Here is a 25,893-nt window from a genome sequence, read left to right as displayed (position 1 = left end):
CACCACCCTTTCCTCTCTCTCATATTAGCTCCTCATGGATGATGGGTCATCCCTTTATCCCACCCACTGGGTTAGAAACAATATCAAGGGCTTTTTGCCCCTTGCCAGGAAGGTAGCCAAATCATCAAAAGACATATATCCAATCCCACCCATTTCATTGCACTGCCATCTACCACCCTATCTTCCTTCTCATCTTGGCTCCTTATGGATGATGGGTCATCCCTGTATCTCACCAACTGCCCTAGGTCAGAAGCAATGCAAGAAGACACAGCACATCTACAGCAAGGCCACTTCTTTTAATTGGCAACCCTTCCTCTCAGTCCCCTCTTGCAGAAAAAGAGGAAGACAGGGAGAAATCCCTTCAGGCTGCATCAAAATATCATTCACAAATAACCATTCCCAAACCAACCCCCATCCCCCACCCCTTCCTTGCATCACAGTATTATCTGTACACAGCCCTTCTCCACTCAACCCTATCTCCTGCCTTATCCCTTCCTTGTTCAGCAGACATTCCCCTCTATCTCAACACCCCTTTCACTCCATCCATCCATCTTATCCTTGGTTGTTAGGTAGGGGGCATCAAAAGTCATAATGAAATGTATGTTTATATATTTCACAGGTCTAGTAGGGCTAGACAAGAAAGACAGAGTGAGAGATACTTGGCAAGACTTGCTGGGACAGATGAGGAACGGCCACGAGCACGGAGGAGGTCAAGAAAAACACATGCATCCAAAATGCATCAAACATCACTGCCACCACCGCCCAATGATAGTGAAAGTGAACAGGAAGAATCATCAAGACAACGACATCATCATCATCGCCATCACCATCAACAAGCTAGGCATCAACAGCAATCTCATCAGCAACACCACAGATCTCGTCACCCTCATGCACAACCACAGCAACACCAGCAACAGCCTTACCAACAGCCTGTCAACAGAATCAAAGTTATTGCTTGCTCATGTGGAACAACTGTCACAGAAGAAGATGCTGAGGAACGAAGTCACATTCAGAATTCCTCGGTTGTCACTCGCGTGCAGCCTGTTTCAGACACCATACTTGAACATGAAGAGCAAAGTCTGGAAGAGGAGGGTTTCAGTGTTCAGCAGGAGATGTACCATGATTCTTATACCCCATATAATGTATCAGAAGGGGAAAACCCCTGTGGTATGCCCTCTTCAATCCTTGGAAATGTGTTGCCAAACAGTACATATGGGGATCAAGGGCCATCTTGTGTAAGTGACTGTGTTAGTAACGTTGTAGCTGCAGATCCTAATGTCCTCTTCCCAGAGTGTCTTTATGAAGAAGAGGCCAGATTGATGCACCAGACACAGTTAAATGAATATGAGGATGTTCACCATGGAATGTTAAATTTAAATGTTGGGAGTGATACAAGTTTGCAAGAAGAGGGTAACCAGGAAAATAGTAGATTTGAGGTGAGCAAAGGAGAAGAACCACTGCAGCAGGAAGAAGACATAGTGACTGGGGAGAAGGAAGAGGAGGGTAGGGAATTAATGAGAACTTGTGATGATTGTCATCATGATAGGGAAGGGTTGCAAGAAGATGAAATGTTGGTGCGTGAACAGGAGACAGAAAGTACACAGGTACACAATTTACATGAACAGCAGCAGTCTCATAGTCATTGTCACCTGGAAGAAGAGCATGAGCAGCAACAGCAAGCACAGGAAAATATTACAGAAGAACAGGGCACTGGTGTTTGTTCTAGTGGTTCAACATCTCCACACCATTCGGGGGCAGAGGATGATGAAGAAGTAGCTTTAGCACTTCAAGCTGCAGAGGTTGCAGCTACATGGAGAGCAAGATCAAGGTAAGAATCAACTTATCAGATTTTTTCTAAATGGGTAATGGAAAGCATGGTGAGTGAGCAGACTAGACAAGAAGCTTGATGGATGATAGTTTGGGTCTGCTCAAGTCATCATATGATGACAGTACGGGGATTCCATCTTAGATTCCCATACTCCCCTTACAATGGAGGTAGCCAGGATCAAAAGGCATAATTCCACTCGCACCTATACCACCCCCTATTCACCACCCCTCCATCCCTGTCATCTAGGCTTCTCCTGGATGATGGGTCATCCCAGCACCTCACCCATTGCCCTGGGTCAGAAGCAATGCAATAAGACACAGCACATCCATAGGAAGGCCATTTCATTTAATCTGTGACCCCACCTCTCCATCCCCACATGCAGTAACATGAAGACAGGGAGAAATACCTTTGGGGTACATCAAAATACAATTCTCATATAACCACTCCCATGTGTTACAGTATCATCCATATACAGCCATTCTTCACTCACCCATATATTCTGCCTCTTCCCTTTCTTTGCTCAACAGACATTCCCCTCTTTCTCAATGCCCCTTTCACCCAGTCCATCCATCTCATCCTTGATAGTCCTCTCATGTTCACTCCATCCACCTCTGCCTTTCACACATCTTTTTCTAGGCTTTCCTCACTCACTTTCCATGTATCCAAATTATCCCAATTCTTTCATCAACCCTATCTTCCATCTCCTTTTCCACTTCTGCTCACCTCCTTGTTTCTCACTCTATCCAACCTTGTAACCCCTATCATACCTTTCAAATACATTTAAACTTATGTTCCATGTCCCTGCCCCTTCAGTGCTGTTGGCACAATCACCCCTTCATACAATCTCTTCTTTGCATCCATTCCCAAATATCAATATCTCGTTACATCTTTTAATCCCTTAAGGCACGTACTTGCTTCTCTCAATCTATGATCTACCTCCATTTCCACTTGTCCCTTTTCTGCCACATATAGCCCCAACTATTTAAAGCTAACCACTTCCTCCAGCCTCACTCCTTTAATACTTCCAAATTGCTGCTGTCCTCTCCCTTTGTACATCTCATCACCTTACTTTTACCTACATTTACCTGCAAATTCCTCCTTTCATACACCTTCCAAAACTCTATAACTAACTTCCTTAATCCCCTCTCTGATCCTACCACTAGTGCAGTATTGTCAGCAAGCAACAAATGGCTTACCTCCCACTTGTCTCCATTTTCTTTAACCATCTCCAGTCCCCATCCCACTACCCTTGCATTTACCTTGTGCACAACCCCATCCATGTACTTATTGAACAGCTATGGTGATAATGACACAACCTTGGCAAAATCCTACCTTTACCTCAAACAACTTGCTGTCTCCATTTATAATTTTAACATAGGCTCTACTACTCTGGTAAAAACTCTTGACTGCCCTTAATAGCTTTCCTCTGATCCCATATATCTGCACTACCTTCCACAGTGCCATCCTGTCTACCCTGTCATAAGCCTTTTCCAGATCTGTAAGGGCCCAAAAAGACATCCTTACCCATTGCTAAAGCCTTCTCACATATCTGTCTTACCAATCTGTTCCTCACCAGTTACTCCCTCTGTTCCCTTCCTAATCCTCTCAATCAAAACCCTCCCAATCAAAACCCTCCCATAAGCCTCTCCAACTACACTCAACAAACTGGTCCCTCTGAGACTACTACACTTAGTTTTGTTACTGCCTGTCTTATATACTTCAGGTGTGATTATTGTTGTCTTCCTTTGTTTGATTATTTGAATATTTACATTTACTCGGAATGTGCCATGAATGATGATAACACAAAGTGAAATATATCCGTTTTAATTCTAGTAGCTTTATTTACAGTATGATGGAGAATAATTGTGGAGTATTTCTTGGTGGAACTGATCTCCTGATTCTTTCATTTCTTGTAGAAAAAGCTCTATACTCAGCAAATGGGAATCGCTGACTGGAGTTCCTGGAGGCCCTTTATATTAGAGAGAAGACTCAGGTCACAAATATATTTGGGGAGAAGGGGAGGGGGGTTATAACCTCCACAGCTCTAACTTTCCATTGTAGAGGACATATTTGTTTACCAAATTGTAGCATACATGAAAGGAGAAACTTTCATGGGATCCCATCTCCTACTCTCCAATTTGTCATACCTAGCTTCAAATTCTTTGGTTCCAACTTGGTCTTTAGCCTTAATTTCCATTTATTGTGCATGGATTTTAATGCATGTATTGTTCCAGCTTAGGCTCTATACTTTCTCTGCTATTCCAAGTACTTATGTATTTATATGGAAAACTATTTCTTCACATCATTTAGACATTTTGGTCTTTCTAAACTTGTTCTCATGACTTCATAAAACCCTCCTATCTCTAATCAAAAGAGCTTCTTCTTCTTCTTCTTCACCAAGCCATCTCACTGGTTAATTGGATGGGAAAGAAAAATAATCTACGATAATAAAAATAAGTGTACTTATATATGTTGTAATGGAAAGTTGATTATTGAAATTTTGAAATTGGAAAATATTTGGTTTTGGTAATGCATAACTGGACTCTTAATTGATTCTTTATGATTAGGTTTTCTGACCCAGAGGATCTTATTCACCGTCTCTTCGTGTGCATTTCTGGTGTGGCAGACCAGCTGCAGACAAACTATGCTAGTGACCTGCGCAAGATTCTTAAATATGTCTTCTTGCTCAACCAAACTCCTTTGGAGGAAAGCATGCCACCAGAGAAGCCATGTGCTCCTGTTGGAGACGATGTCTTCAGTAATGAAGGCACTCAAGGTAGAAAATTTTATTTAGTATATTTTCATCATTAATTTTTGTAATATATTTTTCATCTTTAATTTTGAGTCTTCTGGTTAATGGATTTTGTATTTGTTTATAAAGTAGATTCTGAGCGTCTGAGTGTGGAAAGTGCAGAAGATGCCTTGGTAGTTATTGGCAGCCCACAACGGCATGTTAGCCATGACAGCCCTGAACGGAACATTACCCTTGACTTGAACGATGTTCGTGAAGGGACTACAGCACAAATGCAAGCAGATGATAACTTTAGCCCAGATACATCATCTCCCACAACCACACCAGCTTCGTCATCCTCTTCCTCCTCATCGTCTTCATCATCTGGGCCAATGCCAGTGTCCACATCTGTAGGTTGTGCTGTTTTTTCCCAGGGTATTTTGAATGGAGGTGAGGGGTTTGATGGGTTTTGTAGATGGCACCTTTACTGTCCACCTTTCAGGACCACCATATGCAGGTACCTGCCATTGTACCACCTCTGTAGTTTGAAAGTGTCTTTGTTTTCCCAGTTGTTGAGAACCATGCTGTGGAAAGTAGTCAGGTGTGATTCTCAAAAACTGGACATCTATCCCAAAGTGCATACAATTCCCCAAAGAGAATAGAATCATGTGGTGTTAGGAAAAACAAAATTAGTCAATCAATTCTTTGGCCTAGTTCTGTCTTACAGGAAACATGTATCCACAAGATACCAGTCATGGCCATAAGTTCAGTCTATAAGACATTTGAAGAGATCTAGTGTTGCTCTCTAGAAAAAAAGTAGGACAATGTAGTAGAATGTGGTCTGTGTCTTATGGGTGTCAGTTGGATCTGGAGCAATTGGTGTCTGTTGCTGTTTTACTGCTGTATGTTGACATAGATGTAGGCACCCCAATGCAATTTTTGCTTGTTTTGAGAATTCTTTCTCTGCTGGGTTGATTTCTGAGGGAATTTGAAATATAGAATGTGGCAATTGATTTTGGAGTGCTTCATTGTTAATGGATTTTGGAATGCTTGTTAATGGAAGAGACAGTAGCAAGAGGAAAATGGGCAGCATATTTTAGGGAGTTTCTAAATGTGAAGGAGGATGGGGAGGGAAAGTTAGTTGCAGTGAGAAGTGCTAAGAAAATGATGGTGATGAATGAGGAAAATGGAGGAGAAATAATAATAATAATAATAATAATAATAATAATAGGTTTATTGAGATAGCAGTGATACACTGACAATAATACAATTGGGCACTTTTATGAGTAATATAGTAATTATTAGAGTGATATGCTTAGTCTAAAATTTATGATGAGTTTATTGTGCGGACAATGGATGGAATGGCACTGTTCTTGTATCGGTCAGTCCTCGGCGCTCTGATGGGCTTGATTTTGTTTGAATGCCGAGTTGCATGGCAGGTGGGTGTGGTGTTAGGTGGGAGGAAGTGACGGTGACGTGGGTGTAGCATTAGGTCCTGTCCAAACTTATTCAGTGCCTCACTGTGTTTGTCGGACAATCTTGGCAAGCTGAGGGTGGTGAGGGCGTGTTCGTATCCCTCATACTGATTACCCAAGATAATTCTGCACGCTCTTTTTTGTACTTTCTCTAATTTGCTCCTCTGTGTGATGTTAAGTGATGATGACCAGGCTGGGGAGGCGTACATGAGGGTGGGGAGTACGAAGGTGGTGTAGACTCCCTTTAGATCTGGTGATGGGGTACCAAGGGACTTCAATCTGCGCAGCATGAAGAGTTTGTAAGAGGCTGTCCTGATGATGTTGTTGATGTGCTGGTTCCAGTTAAGGTGGTCGTCTATTGTGATGCCTAGTAGCTTGGCGGACTGGACCACCTGAAGGGAATGGGTTCCTAATGACAGTTGAGGTGGTGCCACTGCCTGTTAGGGAAAGATGAGGTGAAAGCAGTTATAAAAATTATGAGAGCAGGCAAGGCACCTAGGTTGGATGGGTGTCATGTGGAGTGTAAAACGGGGAAGTACAGTGATGGTGGACTGACTGGTGGGGTTGTTTAATGTTTGTCTATAAAAGGGTAGAGTATCAGAGGACTTGAGTGCCTGTATAGTTCCACTTTACATGGGAAATGGGGACAAATATGAGTAGTAGTTTCAGAAGGATCAGTTTGTTGAGTGTAGTTGGAACGGCTTATGGGAGAGTTTTGGTTAGGAGAAGAACAGAGGGAGTAATTGGTGAGGAACAGTTTGGGTTTAGGACAGGTAGGGGATGCATGGATCAGATTTTTGTGGTAAGGCAGGTAAGCGAGAGCTTTAGGAAAGGTAAGGATGTTTTTTGGGCCTTTGGATTTGGAGAAGGCTTATGACAGGCTAGACAGGAAGGCACTGTGGGAGGTATTGCAGTTATATGGGATCAGAGGAAAGTTATTGAGAGCAGTCAAGAGTTTTTATGAGAGTAGAAGAGCCTGTGTTAGAATTAGAAATAGAATGAGTGGTTTGAGGTAAAGGTGGGACTTCACTAGGGATGTGTTATGTTGCCTTGGCTGTTCAGTTTATACATGGATGGGGTGGTGAGAGGTAAATGTAAGGGTAATAGGCCGGGGTTTGGAGATGGTTAAAGAAAATGGAGAAAAATATGAGATAAGCCATTAGTTGTTTGCTGATGACATTGCACTTGTAGCAGGATGAGAGAAGGGATAAAGGAAGTTAGTGATGGAGTTTAGGAAGGTGTGCAAAAGGAAGTTAAAGATTAATGTGGGTAAAAGTAAGGTGATAAGATGTAAAAGAGGAGAGATAGCAAAATTAGAAGTGAGTATTAAAGGATAGAGACTGGAGGAACTGGATAGCTTTAGATACAGGTGTGAAAGTGGTGGGAAAGGGAGGAGTGAAGGTGGAGGTAGATTGTAGATTGAGAAAAGCAAATAAAAGCCGTGGGGGATTAAAAAGTGTAATGAGAAATAGACATTTGGGAATGGATGCTAAAAGGAGATTGTATGAAGGAGTGATTGTGCTAACAGCACTGTATGTGGCAGAAACGTGGAACATTAGAGAGGAAGAGTTTAAATGTGTTTGAGATGAAATGCCTAAGAAGTATTGTAGGGGTTACATGGCTGGATAGAATGAGAAATGAGGAGGAGAGCAGGGTTGGAAAGGGAGTTGGGAGATAGGGTTGATGAAAGAGCATTATGATGGTTTGGACACATGGAAAGAATGAGTGAAGAAAGATTAGCAAATGAGTTGTGGAAGGCAGAGGTGAAAGTAGTGAACATGAGGGGATGACCAAGGATGAGATGGATGGATGGGGTAAAAGGGGCATTGGGAAAGAGGGGAATATCTGTTGAGGAAGGAAGGGAAAAGATAGAAGATAGGGGTGAGTGGAGAATGGTTGTGTATAGAGAATGTTGTGATGCATGGAAGGGAATTGGTGGGGGGAAGGAGGGGTGAAGCAGTATGTGTGAATGGTATTTTGACACATCCTGAAGGGATTCTCCCTGTCCTCTCTCTTTCTTCATGAAGGGATGGAGAGGGGAAGTTGCCAATTAAATGAAGCAGCCTTGCTGTGGATGTGCTGTGTCATGCTACATTGCTTCTGACCCAGGTCAGTGGGCAAGATGCAGGCATGACCTGTCATCCAGAAGGAGCCAAGATAAGAGAAAGGGAAGGGAGTGAATGGGAGTAGAGTATGTGGGGATGGAATAGGTGGGAGTGGATTTTATGCTTTTGTTTTTTGCTATCTCCCTTGTAAGGGTGAAAAAGCCTTAGGTATATGTATGCATGTATGTTCTCCAATTTGTGTTTGTGTTTTTGTATAGATGTGGAATGCTGGAGAGTAAGTTATCATAGATATTTGAATAGAATGGGCAACTTGAAGGTATACTATCCAATATGACTGCACACACACAAACAGGAGACCAAATAGGAAAGAAAATAGAATATCTCACCTACCTAAGTATTTGAAAGCCCAACACACACCCTACTAGATGACTTTCCCAGTACAACCAACATGGAAATTAATTCATTGTGGATCTATAAATGAGATTTATTTTATTTATTTATTTATTTGTAGTTTGGAAATGTAAATGTGGTTGATGAAAAAATGTGTGTATATAACAAGGGCTTCTTCCCCTGTATAAGGGATGTAGCCAGCTAAGGCATGCACCCAATCCAACTCACTCCCATCTGACATCCATTGAAAAAAATCAAATTAAATTTTTCTTAGGTTGGAGCAAGTGAAGGAATAGTGGATTACAATAGTGGGGTGTATGGATCTACCCATCATCTGGACAGTTCTCCCACATCCTCTGCCTCCTCCAGTAGACGTCGCCCAGTGGTACTGGAGCCTCCACCATGGATACCAGATGACCAGGCACCACGCTGCATGGCCTGTGGAGCATCTTTTACTGTAGTCAGAAGGCGTCATCACTGCCGAAACTGTGGCAAGGTATGTCCAGAAAAGGTTTCTTCTTTGCTGAGTTAATGCAATTGATTATTGAATGTATGCTTGAGTTGGAAGGTTTCAATTTTATTAGTGATCATGACATGGTAATATCCACCTAGTTGAGACTGAAAGGGTGTCAAATTTGTAATATCCTGTTGTCTTTCATTTTCTGTTTTTCTTTTTTTTTTTAACTAAGTTGTAAAATAGTTTATGCTATATATTATTGTGTTGGATGTATAGACTGTAGTGATGTAAAGCAATCTGGAAAAAAAAAATTGGTTACATAAAAACATACATACATACATATACCAAGGCTTTTTCCCCTTACAAGGGAGGTAGCCAAAAAGGGAAAGGCATAAAATCATTTCCACCCATTCCATCCCTGAATACACTCCACACCCCTCCACCCTCCCTCTTATCTGAGCACCTCCTGGATGACGGGTCATCCCTGTACCTTGTCCACTGCCCTGGGTCAGAAGCAGTGTCGCAAGACACAGCACATCCACAGCAAGACCGCTTCATAAAAACAACATAACATACCAAAAGACCTTTTTGCCTTTATAAAAGGGTGGCTAAGTCAAAGCATACACCTACCCTACACCCATTCTACACCCATCCTGCACCCAACCAGAAACCCATTCCCAGATCTTCTCATCTTAGCCCCTTCTGGATAAAGGGTTATCCCATACCCTAGCCTCAGTGTTTGGATTAGAAGCATTGCACCAAGGCACAGCACTTGAACAGTAGAGCCAGATAGCCAGAACTAGTTCACCACCACTCCATCATATGGTGACATGCTGATTTACTTTTATTGAAAAAATTGAAATGCATAGAATGAAAATACAGTATTAGTTCAGGATGACACAGGAATCTTGGAGGTCCCTACCACAAACATAATTTGCTCTCCCACCCCTCCTGTGCTAAACATGGCAGAATAAATATTGTTTGCTATGAAAACTGTAATGCACACCCAAGCCTCCTGCCAGGGGGAGTGTGCAATGTTAAACCAAATCATCATAATGAAAACTATGGACAAGAATCTTTTTATTTCATCTAAACATACATATATACATATACCAAGGCTTCTTCCCCCTTACAAGGGAGGTAGCCAAAAAGGGAAAGGCATAAAATCATTTCCACCCATTCCATCCCTGAATACACTCCACACCCCTCCACCCTCCCTCTTATCTGAGCACCTCCTGGATGACGGGTCATCTCTGCACCTTGTCCACTGCCCTGGGTCAGAAGCAGTGTCGCAAGACACAGCAAGGCCGCTTCATTAAATCGGCGACCCCCCCCTCTCCGTCCCCCCATTGTCACTTTTTCTAAGAACTTACTCATCTCTATTTTCACAAAATATTGTGTATCTGCTGTGTCTGGTTCTTGATATAGATGGTGGACTAGTTTACATCATACTCTTCCATCAATTCATTGTATCAAACCCACTTTTCTGACTTCTCAGCAGTCTCCAATTTTAAGTTAATCACTATTTCTTACATGTGTTAAGGGGCACCATCCATACATACATATACCAATGGCTTTTTCCCCCTTACAAGGGAGATAGCCAAAATCACATACATATACCAACAGCTTTTTCCCCATTACAGGGGTGAATGGAGAATGGTTGTATATGGAAAATGTTGTGATGCATGAGGTGGATTGGACGGGGGAATGGGGGTGAGGTAGTGTGTGTGAGCAAAAATTTTTGACGCAGCCCGAAGGGATTTCTCCCCGTCCTCTCCTTTATATGGGGGGACGAAGAGGGGGAGTCGCTGATTTAATGAAGCGGCCTTGCTGTGGATGTGCTGTGTCCTGCGACACTGCTTCTGACCCAGGGCAGTGGACAGGGTGCAGGGATGACCCGTCATCTAGGAGGTGCTAAGATGGGAGGGAGGGTGGAGGGGTGTGGGGTGTTTTCGGGTAGGAAATGGGTGGGAATGTTTTTGTGCCTTGTCCTTTTTGGCTACCCCCCTGGTAAGGGGGAAAAAAGCCTTGGTATATGTATTGATGTATGTACAAAGGTAGCCAAAGCCAAAGGCATTAATCCGCTCCCACCCATTGCATCCCCACATACTCCTCCCATTCACCTCCCTCCCTCTTACCTTAGCTCTTCCTGGATGATGGGTCATCCCTGCATCTTGCCTACTGCCCTGGGTCAGAAGCAATGCAGCAAGACACAGCACATCCACAGCAAGGCCATTTCATTTAATTGGTGACCCCCCTCTCCATCCCCTCATGCAGAAAAAGAGAAGACAGGGAGAAATGCCTTCAAGTTGTGTCAAAATATCATTCACACATACTCCCTCACCCCCTGTCCCCTACTCACTCTTTTCCATGCATCACAGTATCATCCATACACAACCATTCTCCACTCACCCCTATCTTTTGACTTCTCCCTTCTTTCCTAAACAGACATTCCCCTCTTTCCCAATGTCCCTTTTACCCCATCCATCCATCTTATCCTTGGTTGACCCCTCACATTCACTCCCTCCACCTCTGCCTTCCACACCTCTTTTACTAATCTTTCTTCACTCATTCTTTCCATGTGTCCAAAACATCCCAATACTCTTTCATCAACCCTATCTCCCAACTCCCATTCCACCACTGCTCTCCTCCTCACCTCCTTGTTTCTCATATTATCCAGCCTGGTAACCCCTACCATACTTCTCTGGAATTTCATCTTAAAAACATTTAAACTTTTCCTCTTATATGTTCCATGGCCCTGCCCCATACAGTGCTGTCGGCACAATTACGTGTCATGCAATCTCCTCTTTGCATTCATTCCACCTCCACTCCTCCCTTTCCCACCACATTCACACCCATGTCTCTAAAGCTGTCCACTTCCCCCAGTCTCTCTCCCATAGTACTTACTTCCAATTTGCTGGCACCCTCTCCCCTTGTACATTGTATATTTTACCCACATTTATCTTCAACTTCCTTCTTTCACACATCTTACCAAACTCCAACACTAACTTCCTTAATCCTTCCTCTCATCCTTCTACAAGTGCAGTGTCATCAGCAAACAACAGCTGGTTTATTTCCCATTTTTCTCCATTTTCTTGAATTATCTCAAATCCCTTGCCTATTAAGCTTGTTATCTTTCACACCACCCCATCCGTGTATAAATTCAAAAGCCAAGGTGACATAACACATCCATGGTGAAGTCCCATACAAGTAAGAACAGTTGGTGGCAGTATTCTTTCTTCCTGACCACAGGGTTCAGTGAAAAAGGAATTGAATATTCAGAGAAGTGGTACAGGACAGTATTAAGAGTGAGGGGAACAGCGTAACAGAGGGACAGTCACAGTATAATAAAGTAGTATCTTTTCTCTATGAATAGAGATTTCCTCTATCACAGACAAAATGACGTGTGGCTCTGGTCCATAGGGGCACCCATATAAACCCCCAAAGTATCAGCTGCATGCTTCCAAGTAGCTTTTACATACATACATATACCAAGGCTTTTTCCCCCTTACAAGGGAGGTAGCCAAAAAGGAAAAGGCATAAAATCATTCCCACCCATTCCATCCCTGAATACACTCCACACCCTTCCACCCTCCCTCTTAGCTTAGCACCTCCTGGATGACGGGTCATCCCTGCACCTTGTCCACTGCCCTGGGTCAGAAGCAGTGTTGCAAGACACAGCACATCCACAGCAAGGTCGCTTCATTAAATCGGCGACCCCCCCTCTCCGTCCCCCCATTCATAAAAGGAGAAGACGGGGAGAAATCCCTTTGGGCTGCGTCAAATTTTGCTCACACATACTACCTCACCCCCCATTCCCCCGCCCATTACACCTCATGCATCACAACATCATCCATATACAACCATTCTCCATTCACCCGTCTTCTGTCCTCTCCCGTCCTTCCTCAACAGACATTCCCCTCTTCCCCAAAGCCCCCTTCACCCCATCCATCCACCTCACCCTAGGACGTCCCCTCATGTTCACTCCCTCCACATCTGCCTTCCATACTTACTAGTCTTTCTTCACTCGTTCTTTCCATGTGTCCAAACTATCCTAATACTCTTTCATCAACCCTATCTCCCAACTCCCTTTCCACCCCCATTCTTCTCCTCACCTCCTCATTTCTCACTCTATCTAGCCTAGTAAACCCCATCATACTTCTCAGACACCTCATCTCAAACACATTCAAACTCCTTCTCTCTTCCTCTCTTATGTTCCATGTCTCTGCCCCATACAGTGCTGTTGGCACAATCACTCCTTAATATAGTCTCCTCATAGCATCCATTCCCAAATGTCTAATCCTCATTACACTCTTCAATCCACCAAGGCATTTACTCGCTTCTCTCAATCTACATTCTACCTCCACCTTCACTCCACCTTTTCTTGCCACATTTGCACCCAAGTATCTAAAACTATCCACTTCCTCCAGTCACTCTCCCTTAATGCTCACTTCCAGTCTACTGCCACTTTCACCCCTTGTACATCTCATCACCTTACTTTTACCCACATATATCTTTAGCTTTCTTCTATCACATACTCTTCCAAACTCTGTCACCAACTTCCTCAATCCCTCCTCCGATCCTGCCACAACCACAGTGTCGTCAGCAAACAACAGCTGGCTCACCTCCCACTTTTCTCCATTTTTTTTAACCATCTCCAATCCCTGACCCACTACCCTTGTATTTACCTCTCGCACTACCCCATCCATGTATAAGTTGAACAGCCAGGGCGACATAACGCATCCCTGACGAAGTCCCACCTTTACCTCGAACCACTCTCTCTCCATTTCTAATCCTGACACAAGCTCTACTACTCTCATAAAAACTCTTGACAGCTCCTAGAAGCTTTCCTCCTATCCCATATATCTGCAGTACCTCCCACAGTGCCTTTCTGTCTACCCTATCGTAAGCCTTTTCGAGATCCATAAAAGCCCATAAAACATCCATCCCCTTTCCTATAGCTTTCTCACATATCTGTCTTACCACAAAGATCTGATCTACACAACCTCTACCTGTCCTAAATCCACACTGTTCCTCACCAATTACTCCCTTTGTTCCTCTCCTAATCCTCTCAATCAAGATCCTCCCATAAGCCTTCCCAACTACACTTAACAAGCTAATCCCTCTGAAACTACTACATTCACACTTGTCCCCTTTTCCCTTGTAAAGTGGAACTATACAGGCACTCCTCCAGTCCTCCGGCACTCTACCCTCTCTCCAGCAAACATTAGATAACCTCACCAGCCAGTCCACCATCACTGTACCTCCTTTTTTTAGACATTCTGCATGGCATCCATCCAGACCAGGTGCCTTACCTGCTTTCATCATCTTAACAACTGCCTTCACTTCATCCTTCCTTATTTCTCCTCCATTTTCCTCACTCATCACAGTCATTTTCTTCGCATTTCCCACTGCAACTATCCCTCCCTATCCTCCTTCACATTTAGCAACTTCCTAAAATATTCTGCCCATCTTCCCCTTACTGCCTTCTCTTCCATTATCATCTCTCCATCTGCACCTTTTACCTTTTCTTCTCTACTTGATTTGCCTCCTCTTCCTCTCTTAATTTCTTTTCAAAGCATCTTTTTATTACTTTCAAAATTTTCTGTCATACTCTTACCCCACTTCACATCTGCTCTCCTCTTTGCCTCCTTTACCTTTTGCTTTACTTCTCTTTTCTTTTCTTTGTACCTCTCATATGACTCCCTCGTCCTATTTTGTAACCAATCTGTGAAAGCTCGCTTCTTCTCTTCTACAAACTTCTTTGTTGATGAGGAAACAAAGAAGTAGCTTTTAACCTCACAATAACATGCAGCCAATACCCCAGATGGAGGGTAGCTAAAATCAAAAGACATAAAGCCACCTCCACCCATTTCATCCCCACATACTCCACTTCCATTCACTACCCCTCACTCCCTCTTTTCTTGGCTCCTGGATTATGGGTCATCCCTGCATCTTACCCACTGCCCTGGGTCAGAAGCAATGCAAGAAGACAATGTGATGAATGAAAATGGAGCAGTCCAGGAACACTGGTTAGTTCACTTCAGTAAGTGGACACAACAATGATTGTGTGAAGGAAGGGAGCAACAGGTGGTTATCCTGTGTACAGTGTGGTGAAGAATGGAACTATATCCTAGCTTGCCACATGGGCAGCCAACATCATGTCAGCCTGAATTTGTATTTCATACCTTATTTTTCCTGATCTGATTGGTCCAATTACTTGAATATTTTTTATAACTAAATTCTGGGTATTAGAGATTTTACTATACTTAGAATCTTGAATGAACAATGGGTACCTGTTAGTAATAGTTCTGCAAGATGGACATCAAAGATAATCATCTCCCTGCTGCCCATCTTCAAAATCCTTGAACACACTCAGTACTATCACAAGGTGCAACTCCTAGGGGCTTACACTTGTCTCCAGACTAGGCCCAAGATATGTTTTCTGGCTATTTTCCTTCACATTATCAAATACAAAATGAACTGACTCCTATACTCCTTGGAAACCAGTGACACAGAAACAAACTTACATAATCAGTTTTGTTGTTGTAATCCTTACATCTGTTTGTATACTGTTGGCTCATGTTTGTAATAATTTATATTTTCTTGCAGGTGTTCTGTGCACACTGTAGCCAACACACAGTGCCACTGCCACACTACGGTATCTGGAAAGCTGTACGAGTGTGTAATGTCTGCTTTCTCCACTATGTTACTTTCACAACAGACAGTCCCTCTTGACCTTACCCGCCATCATGACCTCATTCTTCCTCTTGACCTAAGATGCCTTCGTGTGTTATCTTCCAGAGGAAGTTATTAACCAATCTAATTAACCATGACCTATCTCTTTCATGTTGGACCACTCATGCTGTTGGTAGCATAACCTGTTCTTTGTTGTCAGTTCTTCCTCACTGTGCCTAAGGTACCCCACATCATCAGTCTTTGTGGCCAAGAGCAGCTTGTGTAGGTCTGCCTCGGGAACAGAAAAGATTTTACAGCTGTTCAAGATCACCCAAAGTTTTAGAAGAGATGTAACAAGTAAGAATGTTCTCATGAGATAATTGTATGAATATGAAATGCCTTTATTTTTTAAAGGTACAGACTAAGTTATAATTTGTTGTAAGTGAATATAAAAAGATGTATACCTTTGATTTTTTTAAAGGTTCTGTAGATACTTCAGAATATGTAATTTTAAGGATTGTAAAAATGTGGAGACACTGAAATTATGCCTTGTGCTTTTGTGAGTGAAGGGAGTAGTTGGATAAGGAGGTTCGATTATCCAAATGCTCCATGTAGAGAAGGCTTCTTTACTGGACTACTGTTGCCAGCTGAAGATTTGTCTCCTCTTCTTCATCATCTAGGGTGGATTAGGTTGCCACTCCTGACTTGACTGCAATAAGCTGCTGCATAGTAATCCACTTAAGTAGCTGCTACTCCATACTGCCCACTTATGTAGCCACTGCATCTCCTTACTGCCTTCAGCAGTTGCTTAATTCCTTACTGGAGTAGTTGGCTGCTACAACACCCATGGTTGAAGTAATCAACAATGTCTCTGTGTGTAACCAGCTGTTGCTTCAAATATTTTATACTTAGTGCTTTTGACCCAGTAGTAGTTGGCTTCCTACAAAGTTTATCTTTGGTGGCTGTGTATAGATAAGTATGTGTGTTGTGGGCAATTGGTGTTCTTGAATGGGTTGCAGTCATTAACTCAAAGCTTGCTGTTTATGGCTGCTCCCAAAAACCCATGAGAAGGCCTGACTGTTTATCCTTGATACTAGGGGTGGGGGTCACAAATGTTGTTCAATGATATTGTAGACTATTGCAGTGTGGTGGGCAGTGGGTGGGACCTCCTACTTGATGTACAGTTCAAGCTACTGCTAACATTGCCATTGATGGTTGCAGATCTTAACACTGCTGTAGGTAGCTCCCACTCATGAAATGGTTCTTGATATTTGTGTATGAGAAGGTTGATTTTCCTCATTGGTGTGGATGCAGATAGCTTATGACTGCTGCAGAAAGCTATTTTTTTCTATTAGACCATTGTTTTTTACTGATGCATCCTTCCCATATATTTCTGGGTATCGTCACATATCTTTTCAGTACAGACCTAATTTTTTAAATTTAAAGACCAATTTTATCTAAAAAAAAAATAATTGGTTACTTCTAAATCATGACTTTCTTATTCAGATTTACATCACCTCCTTGCCCACTTTCTCGTTCATTTTCTTTCATTCTGTCTCCCTCTCATTCATTCTCATTCTCTCCACTTCTCACCCCCTCTTTCTATCCCCTTTGCCTCTCAACTTGTCTTTCTCTATCTCCCCCCCGCCCCAATGGAACTGTGTAGTGTAGACTTTATGGTCTCTTGCAGTCTCTCTTTCTCTTCCCTCTCTCTCCTCTCTTTTTCTCTTCCGTTCTTTTTCTTTCTCCTTTCTATCCCCTCTTTTTCTCTCTTCCCCTCTATTTCTCTCTTTCCCCTCTCTTTCTCCTCTATCTCTCCTCTATCTCTCCTCTATCTCTCTATCTCTCATCATGAGTCATGCCAAACTTCTCCATTTGTTGCCCTATTACTTTGTATTAAGTCGGTATTGTTTGTACCTTTCAAAACTACACTACATTTGTACTCTATTCTTTAGCACAAACTCCACACTGCACTGTATGACTATTTGCCATATATGACAAGAACATCTTTTATTTTCGTTTATTAAAGTTTTTTTAAGTGTCCAATTATTTAGAACCCAAGATTTACTATGTATGGCAAGAAAGTGGTGATCAGTGTAGTGTTATGAGTGGGTTTCACTGCAGCACATTATTTTGGAAAACTGTAGATTTCAAGTTTATGAAGGATTCTTGCCCTTGCTGTTGCTTGAACTGTAAAGGTGGAGGCATTTAGCTGGAGCTGAATCTCTCACTTTTGTGTGCTTAGACACAGTGGTGGAATTCAAAAATGTTAACAACAGGTTCTCTCACGAATAGCATCCCAGGTTGGCCTAATATAGGCTGTATTATAACCTGTATAAGCCAATTTTTAATAACCAGTGCACAGAGCTCATGAAATTCCAAGAACGGGTTCACATGAACCGGTAAAAACTGGCTGAATCCCACCACTGCTTAGACAGCCAGAGCATGAAGCATCGCAAATGAGTATGGGGGAATTGATTCTTCATTTTCTTCATTACAAGTTTGAAGTTAAACAAAATAACTTGTGGCAAAAATTAATTGCTCTGCAAGAAAAGTACAGTTACCAGTTGTCTTTTTTCCATCAATTGTTTGTCATTTTTCTTTTTTCACTCCTCCCCCATCCCATACTTCTGTGAGATATCTGGTCAGTGTCCGTAATACCAGTGCATGGGGAAGTTGTATGAATGGTTTTTGTGCATAATTTACCCAAGACGAGATTTGGTTTGCATAGTGCCTCGTTCTACTGGGATTATTTTTTCTTGTGTGCTCAATCTCATAGTAATTGAATCTTGTGTGTAACATGAGGTTTTATCTGAAGACATTTGCTGATTTAGCACTGCATACTTGGTAAATAGTATGATTAAGTATAAACTTTTATCCCACAGTCGGAGAAGAAGACACTAATGTCGAAAGTTCTGTATATTTTGATCACTAACTGTGATCCTTTTCAGCAGAAGAGGATCACAGTTAGTGATCGAAATATACAGAACTTTTGACATTAGTGTCATCTTCACTGACTGTGGGATAAAAGTTTATTTTACTAATGTGCTACAATATTACTATGATTAAGTATGTTACTAGTGATGCACATTGTGATAAATATGTAAGTCCACTGCAGTTAAGGAAACCCCAATTCTTCAACTTAAATGTGAAAAATGGTACCACGCACACTAGAATCTCTGATTTGATAAGTCTTAATACTAATTGTGCTTATGTAAAGTGATATTTTCTTGATTGATACTTTGTTTTCTTGCATTTCGCTGCCACCATGCTTGCTATGAGCTGCATACTGAAGTATTGCCATCAGTTCTCTTTGTACCATGAGCTAATCCTGACCAAGATATACTAAACTTGTACAGTTTAGTACACATACAGTAATAAATGTCTACATTGTCTGTCAACCTTGTTACAGTAATATTAATATCAGGAGTAAATTGATCCAATGGCTTGAAGCTTTTTCAAATATTCCACTGTCATATACCTGCCAAGTAGGGATTCTTAATTAGCAAGGCATACGTGGAAGTGGCTCTGATGTAAATATGTATATTGCAATAGGAATTATCTAGATTTAATTAAGGCATGAAAGCTTGTACAGTGTGCCATTTGTTAAACAAGTGATTGGTATGTACCTTGTTATTGTAGTTCAAGGTTTATGCTAGTAGTCCCTTGGGAATGTTACACAGTTCAGGACATGTTAGCAGTTCAAGTCCAGACAGGTTGATGTCGAAAAGAGGATTAGACGTTTGTGCAATAGGGTAGATAATGTTATAAATCATATATAGAAATGGGCTGGGGGTTGCACTATTTGTAATATTGGATATCTGTGTGAGTTGGTAGTAAGCCATTAAGATGCCTTGATCATAAGGGTTGGAGTATTTATCAGTCATTCTGTAGCCCTTTTTCTTTCTTTCTTTCTTTTTTTTTTTTTTTTTTTTTTTTTTTTTTTTTTTTTTTTTTTTTTTTTTTTTTTTTTTTTTTTTTTTTCTCTTTCTTTCTTTCTCCAGGATACCCACAATCCCAAGGTATCAAGTCACAAGCACATGTAGGTTGGGTATTTGTCGATCAGTCTGAAGCCTTGGTTTTTTCTTGCAGAAGACCCAAAGCCCCAAGGTGTCGCATCAACCAATTTGGCCCATAAATCACTTGGAGAAACTTTGCATTGTTGTCTGAATTGTTTGTGTTGGACTGTGCAGGATGACATATTTCTGTCTACTGCTTGAGGACTGGATTTTCATGACATTTTGTATAGATTATCATAGTTTGAGATACGATTCTGTGGATGTTTATTTTACCATGCCGAATACATTGTAAATGTCATTTATATTGGCTGATATTCTGACATTGCTCACCTCAGCCATCCATATATCAAAGAAGTTTCCAACAGTCAAATTGAATGGCCAACTTCTTACATTGGACATTTTTAATATACAGTCCTTCAGCCTACATATCAAGGACCTAACAGTAAAAACTAACAAGAAAATAAGCATACTGTGATCAGGAGCATACATAGGATTTGGTCAGCAGAAAGAAACGCTAATCACTGTGTCAAATAATTCACCAGAACACTCGGCTACACCAGAGCATGGTTTCCTACTGTAATAAATAAGAGACATTGTACAAAATATACAAAACAAAGCATTAAGAATGATAACTGGATTTGCTAAAACCACACAAGTAGAACATCTATCCAGAGAAATCAAAATCCTCTCTATAGAGCAGCACATGGAAATAAACATACAATATTGCACCACATAATCATAACACAAGCACAACCAACTGAATACAACAAAAATAGATGAATTAATAAATAAGTGAATATATGAATAAATAGATAAAATATATATGTGTGTGTGTGTGTATGTGTGTATTCCAGCAGTCAACCACCTGTACTTTGCAGCACTTCCATAGAAAAATGCACAGATAAGTTGCAAAACCAAAGCACTTCAACACCAACCCCTTAACTCCATAATCCACTTCACTCACCCTGACATCAGCCCAGATAAGCAATCCCTTCCACAACAAGCAAGAACCATACTGCCACAACTGCATTCAGCAATGAAATGGAACCAACACAAAATTAAGTTACCCTAGATGCAGTCTCCACTCAAAAGACACAGAACACCTCGTCCTTCACCACCCTTTACGAGCCTTACCCAGACAACAACGACAATATATTTTCATTGAGTGACTTGAGGCAGTCCAGTGGCCATTGCTTGGTTACCTGGGAGCAGTGGGTCTACTGCAAGAGAGATCTGGGACAAGGAATTGATTGACTAATGTACTATGATATGGTTTGATAAGGCATAGTTGTCAGTTGGTATGTATTCCATTTAGGAAATGTATTGTGCATCATGCCAATTTTAACTGTGTAATGGAGATATTGTTGGCATATGAGTATTGATAGATAACTAAAAAATAACATGGACATTTATGTTGGAATAGGTAAAGTGTGGCTGTTGTTTCTCTTGGCTTGTGGATATACAAAATATTGATGAATATTAATTCATGTGTGATTTCCCAGCTGCCACTCTAGCAATTTATATTGGTGTTGAGCAGTAAATCCTGCCCCTCCTCCCTTTCCTCGATCTTTCCTCTCTCTTGCCCTCCCTCTCTCTCTCTCTCTCTCTCTCTCTCTCTCTCTCTCTCTCTCTCTCTCTCTCTCTCTCTCTCTCTCTTGCCCTCCCTCTCTCTCTCTCTCTCTCTCTCTCTCTCTCTCTCTCTCTCTCTCTCTCTCTCTCTCTCTCTCTCTCTCTCTCTCTCTCTCTCTCTCTCTCTCTCTCTCTCTTGCCCTCTCTCTCTCTCTCTCTCTCTCTCTCTCTCTCTCTCTCTCTCTCTCTCTCTCTCTCTTGCCCTCCCTCTCTCTCTCTCTCTCTCTCTCTCTCTCTCTCTCTCTCTCTCTCTCTCTCTCTCTCTCTCTCTCTCTCTCTCTCTCTCTCTCTCTCTCTCTCTCTTGCCCTCCCTCTCTCTCTCTCTCTCTCTCTTGCCCTCCCTCTCTCTCTCTTGCCCTCCCTCTCTCTCTCTCTCTCTTGCCCTCTCTCTCTCTCTCTTGCCCTCTCTCTCTCTCTCTCGTGCTCTCTCTCTCTCTCGTGCCCTCTCTCTCTCCTGCCCTCTCTCTCTCTCCTGCCCTCTCTCTCTCTCTCTCTCTCTCTCCCTCCCTCTCTCTCTCTCTCTCTCTCTCTTGCCCTCCCTCTCTCTCTCTCTTTCCCTCCCTCTCTCTCTCTCTTGCCCTCCCTCTCTCTCTCTCTCTCTCTCTTGCCCTCCCTCTCTCTCTCTCTCTCTTGCCCTCCCTCTCTCTCTCTCTCTTGCCCTTCCTGTCTCTCTCTCTCTCTTTCCCTCACTCTCTCTCTCTCTCTCGCCCTCACTCTCTCTCTCTCTCTTGCACTCCCTCTCTCTCTCTCTCTCTCTTGCCCTCCCTCTCTCTCTCTCTCTCTCTCTTGCCCTCCCTCTCTCTCCCTCTCTCTCTTGCCCTCTCTTTCACTCTCTCTCTCCTTGTTTCTCTCCCTCTCTTACCCTCTCTTTCACTCCCTCTTTCTCTCTCTCCCTCTCTTTCACTCTCTCTCTCTCTTACCCTCCCTCTCTCTCTCTCTTACCCTCCCTCTCTCTCTCTCTTACCCTCCCTCTCTCTCTCTCTTACCCTCCCTCTCTCTCTCTCTTACCCTCCCTCTCTCTCTCTCTCTCTTGCCTCCCCCTCTCTCTCTCTCGCCCTCCCCTCTCTCTCTCTCTCTCTCTCTCTTGCCCTCTCTCTCTCTCTTGCCCTCCTCTCTCTCTCTCTCTCTCTTGCCCCTCTCTCTCTCTTGCCCTCTCTCTCTCTTGCCCTCTCTCTCTCTTGCCCTCTCTCTCTCTTGCCCTCTCTCTCTCTTGCCCTCCCTCTCTCTTGCCCTCCCTCTCTCTTGCCCTCTCTCTCTCTTGCCCTCCCTCTCTCTTGCCCTCCCTCTCTCTCTCTCTCTCTCGCCCTCCCTCTCTCTCTCTCTCTCGCCCTCCCTCTCTCTCTCTCTCTCTTGCCCTCCCTCTCTCTCTCTCTCTCGCCCTCCCTCTCTCTCTCTCTCTTGCCCTCCCTCTCTCTCTCTCTCTCTCTCTTGCCCTCCCTCTCTCTCTCTCTCTTGCCCTCACTCTCTCTCTCTCTCTCTCTTGCCCTCTCTCTCTCTCTCTCTCTTGCCCTCTCTCTCTCTCTCTCTCTCTCTCTCTCTCCCTCTCTCTCTCTTGCCCTCTCTCTCTCTTGCCCTCTCTCTCTCTTGCCCTCTCTCTCTCTTGCCCTCTCTCTCTCTTGCCCTCTCTCTCTCTTGCCCTCTCTCTCTCTTGCCCTCTCTCTCTCTTGCCCTCTCTCTCTCTTGCCCTCTCTCTCTCTCTCTCTCTCTCTCTTGCCCTCTCTCTCTCTCTTGCCCTCTCTCTCTCTTGCCCTCTCTCTCTCTCTTGCCCTCTCTCTCTCTTGCCCTCTCTCTCTCTCTCTCTCTTGCCCTCTCTCTCTCTCTTGCCCTCTCTCTCTCTCTCTTGCCCTCCCTCTCTCTCTTTTGCCCTCCCTCTCTCTCTTTTGCCCTCCCTCTCTCTCTCTTTTGCCCTCTCTCTCTCTCTCTCTCTCTCTTTTGCTAGTCTTTCTTAATTCATTCATTCCATATGCCCAAACCACCCCAGTGTTCTATGATTAACCTACCTCTCAGTGTTCTTTCCATCCCCAATCTCTGCCTTGCCACACTATTTCTCATGATATTCATCCCCGTAATCCCCACCATACGTCACTAACACTATCTCAAACATGTTTAAACTCTTCTGCCTCCCTTGAATTCTAAGGTGTATTTCTGTATTTCTCTGTAGATATCTATTGCTCATTACACTTCATTCCCCCAGGCATTTACTTGCTTCCCTTAGTCTGTAATTCCACCCCCATTCCTCCATTCTCTGCTACATTTGACCTGAAATACTTTAAGCTCTTCACTTACTCTAGCCTTGTACCTACTCACATCTAACTTGTTGCCACACTCTCTCCTTGTACATCTCATCACTTTACTTTAGTCCACATTTACTCTCAGCTTTCTCCTCTCACATGCCCACCAAACTCCACCACTATCTACCTTAGACCTTCCGACTCAGCCACAAGTGCAGTGTTCTCAGCAAATAACAGCTGGTTCATTTCCCACTCCCATCACTAACCATCTCCAATTCCCTACCCATCACCCTCACATTTACCTGCCTTACCACCCCACCCATGTACACGTTGAACAGTTATGGTGACATTGCACAACACAGGCACAGCTGCGCCTTAACTCAAACCATTCACTTTCACCATTTCCTTAACTGCCCTTAACAACTTCCCCTTATCTCGTATATTTGCAACACCTCCCACAGTGCCTTTTTGACCTTGTTATAAGTGTTCTCCAGATCCATATAAACTCAAAAGACATTCATTCCTTTTTGCCAAAGACTTCTTTTATATCTGCCTTACTACAAAGCTTTGATCAATGCATTCTTCGCTTTACATAAACCCACACTGATCTTCCCTAATTTCTCCCTCTGTTCCCCTCCTAATTTTCTCACACCATCCCCTATGCCATTCCAACTACACTTAGGAGACTGATCTCTCCAAAACTACTACATTCATATTTGTCCCCTTTTCCATTGTAATGCAGAACTATACAACCACTACTGCGTACTTTAATCTACATATTGTGAAGAGTGGCAGAAAGGACAAAAAAATAAATATCCACATAGCTCAAAAAAGAAATGAAGTACTCCAGTTCAAATTTGAATACCAGTGTAGGGGAATTATCTTGAAATTACCTTTTTGAAATGGTTGAAGGCATATTCAGATGAAAAGTCATCAGGGGAAAACAAGTTCCAGAGCGTTTCATTGGAAGAAAAGAGAGCATACTGGTTGATTCATGCAAATGGTAATTGTACAGAAAAAAGGTGAGATTCTTCTGAAGATCTAGTGCTGTGTGGTCCCGTCTGGAAGAAAGGCATACAGTTACTGGGTTTGGAAGTTTAGTGACCATGAAACTAATGGTTGAAGAGAAATAAAAGTTATTAGACCAACAATGATACCAGCATGTAGTGATCCTGCAAGATGGATGTCAGGGAATCCTATTCCAGCTGCCTGTCTTCATAATCTGTCAGCACCCTCACCTCTGAAGAGATGCAACTCCAAGGGGTTGACACTTGTTCTCTGGACTGAACTGAAGATTTCTCCATCTCTCTCTCTCCCTCTCTCAGCTTTGTATTTCCTCCACCTTTTCACATGAGGAGAACTGACAACTGCTTTCCACCTGCTGGTGTAAGTCAGTGACGTAAACAGTCCTACACAAATACAAAGACAGCAGTCCAATCTTTCTTCAGAGGAATCTGTACTAGGGCCTGAAGACTGTTGCCAGCCACTGTGGGGTTGTAGGTTTCCTGTCAGTGAAACTCAAGGCAGCACTTATTATTATTAAGGCAAGAGAATAGGAAAATTCAGTTACAATGAATTGAGGTCTTGTTACTTACAGGAAAAGCCTTCTAGTGATTTTAGTACTAGGTGCACAGTGGACCATAATTGTATTATACATAGATACATATTTAAATGCTAACATAATGCAACCAGTTTCTATCTGTACATGCCCAATTGCAGAAGCCTTTGACCCATATATATCCTGGGGAAGTGTTTCTGATTATGGTTATATTAGCCGTGCTACTTGCAAGGGGAACTGCTTATTCTCATGATGTTGCTGTAGACTAAAGTTGTTGGGTAAATGTGAAATAGGTTCAAAGGTCTGCTTTTGTCATGATGTTGACCTTAGAGGAAGGAAGAAAACATAAATGTCTATTCTATTTAGTGTTGTTCCACAGTGGGGTTTCTGGTGTAATGCCACTTTTAAATAAGGTTTGACCAATAGAATTATATTTTATTGATCCAGAAGACTTTTTTTTTTTTCTCTCCATAACTTGTCATGTTAGAGCTTAGTCAATGTTGTAGTTGCTTTTAATCAAGGCTTTAGAATGATGTGACTTTATAGAAAGTGTTTGCTGTGATCTATTTTGTACCATTATGTTTGTTTTAAGATGCTACATTCCCTGTAAACTGCTGATATCCATTGAAAATATCAAGCCAGGTCCTAAGTTACATTATAAAAAAGCTTCAGCATTCAGGAATGACATTTTTGAACATGAAATGAAAGTGAGATGAATGTTTTTATTAACCAATTAGTGTTAACATATGTTCATAATGCATTGTTTTTGGTTTGAACCTGTAGTTGGTAGAAGTATGGAATATTCTCAAGGTAATATATCATCTGCACTGT

General features: G+C 42.5%; 1 protein-coding gene across 2 annotated transcripts in view; it reads left to right on the top strand.

Annotated features, from left to right (window-relative positions):
* LOC143038067 (lateral signaling target protein 2 homolog) overlaps positions 1-17,666 on the top strand; it is a 31,810-nt gene extending 14,144 nt beyond the window's left edge. Inside the window, exons 8-12 of one of the 2 annotated variants that reach the window (XM_076206969.1) lie at positions 620-1,828; positions 4,396-4,604; positions 4,713-4,969; positions 8,765-8,986; positions 15,560-17,666. In XM_076206969.1, the coding sequence (XP_076063084.1) occupies positions 620-1,828; positions 4,396-4,604; positions 4,713-4,969; positions 8,765-8,986; positions 15,560-15,685 (2,023 nt within the window). In that variant the 3' untranslated portion in view covers positions 15,686-17,666. Of the gene's footprint in view, positions 1-619; positions 1,829-4,395; positions 4,605-4,709; positions 4,970-8,764; positions 8,987-15,559 lie in introns of both variants that reach the window. The other variant, XM_076206968.1, reaches the window with a different exon arrangement.
* The last annotated feature ends 8,227 nt before the right edge of the window (positions 17,667-25,893 follow it).

Source organism: Oratosquilla oratoria, chromosome 23, assembly GCF_046742065.1.
Source record: "Oratosquilla oratoria isolate Oo_2021 chromosome 23, ASM4674206v1, whole genome shotgun sequence".
Lineage (NCBI taxonomy): Eukaryota > Metazoa > Arthropoda > Malacostraca > Stomatopoda > Squillidae > Oratosquilla > Oratosquilla oratoria.
This window is presented reverse-complemented; position numbering and strand designations above follow the sequence as displayed.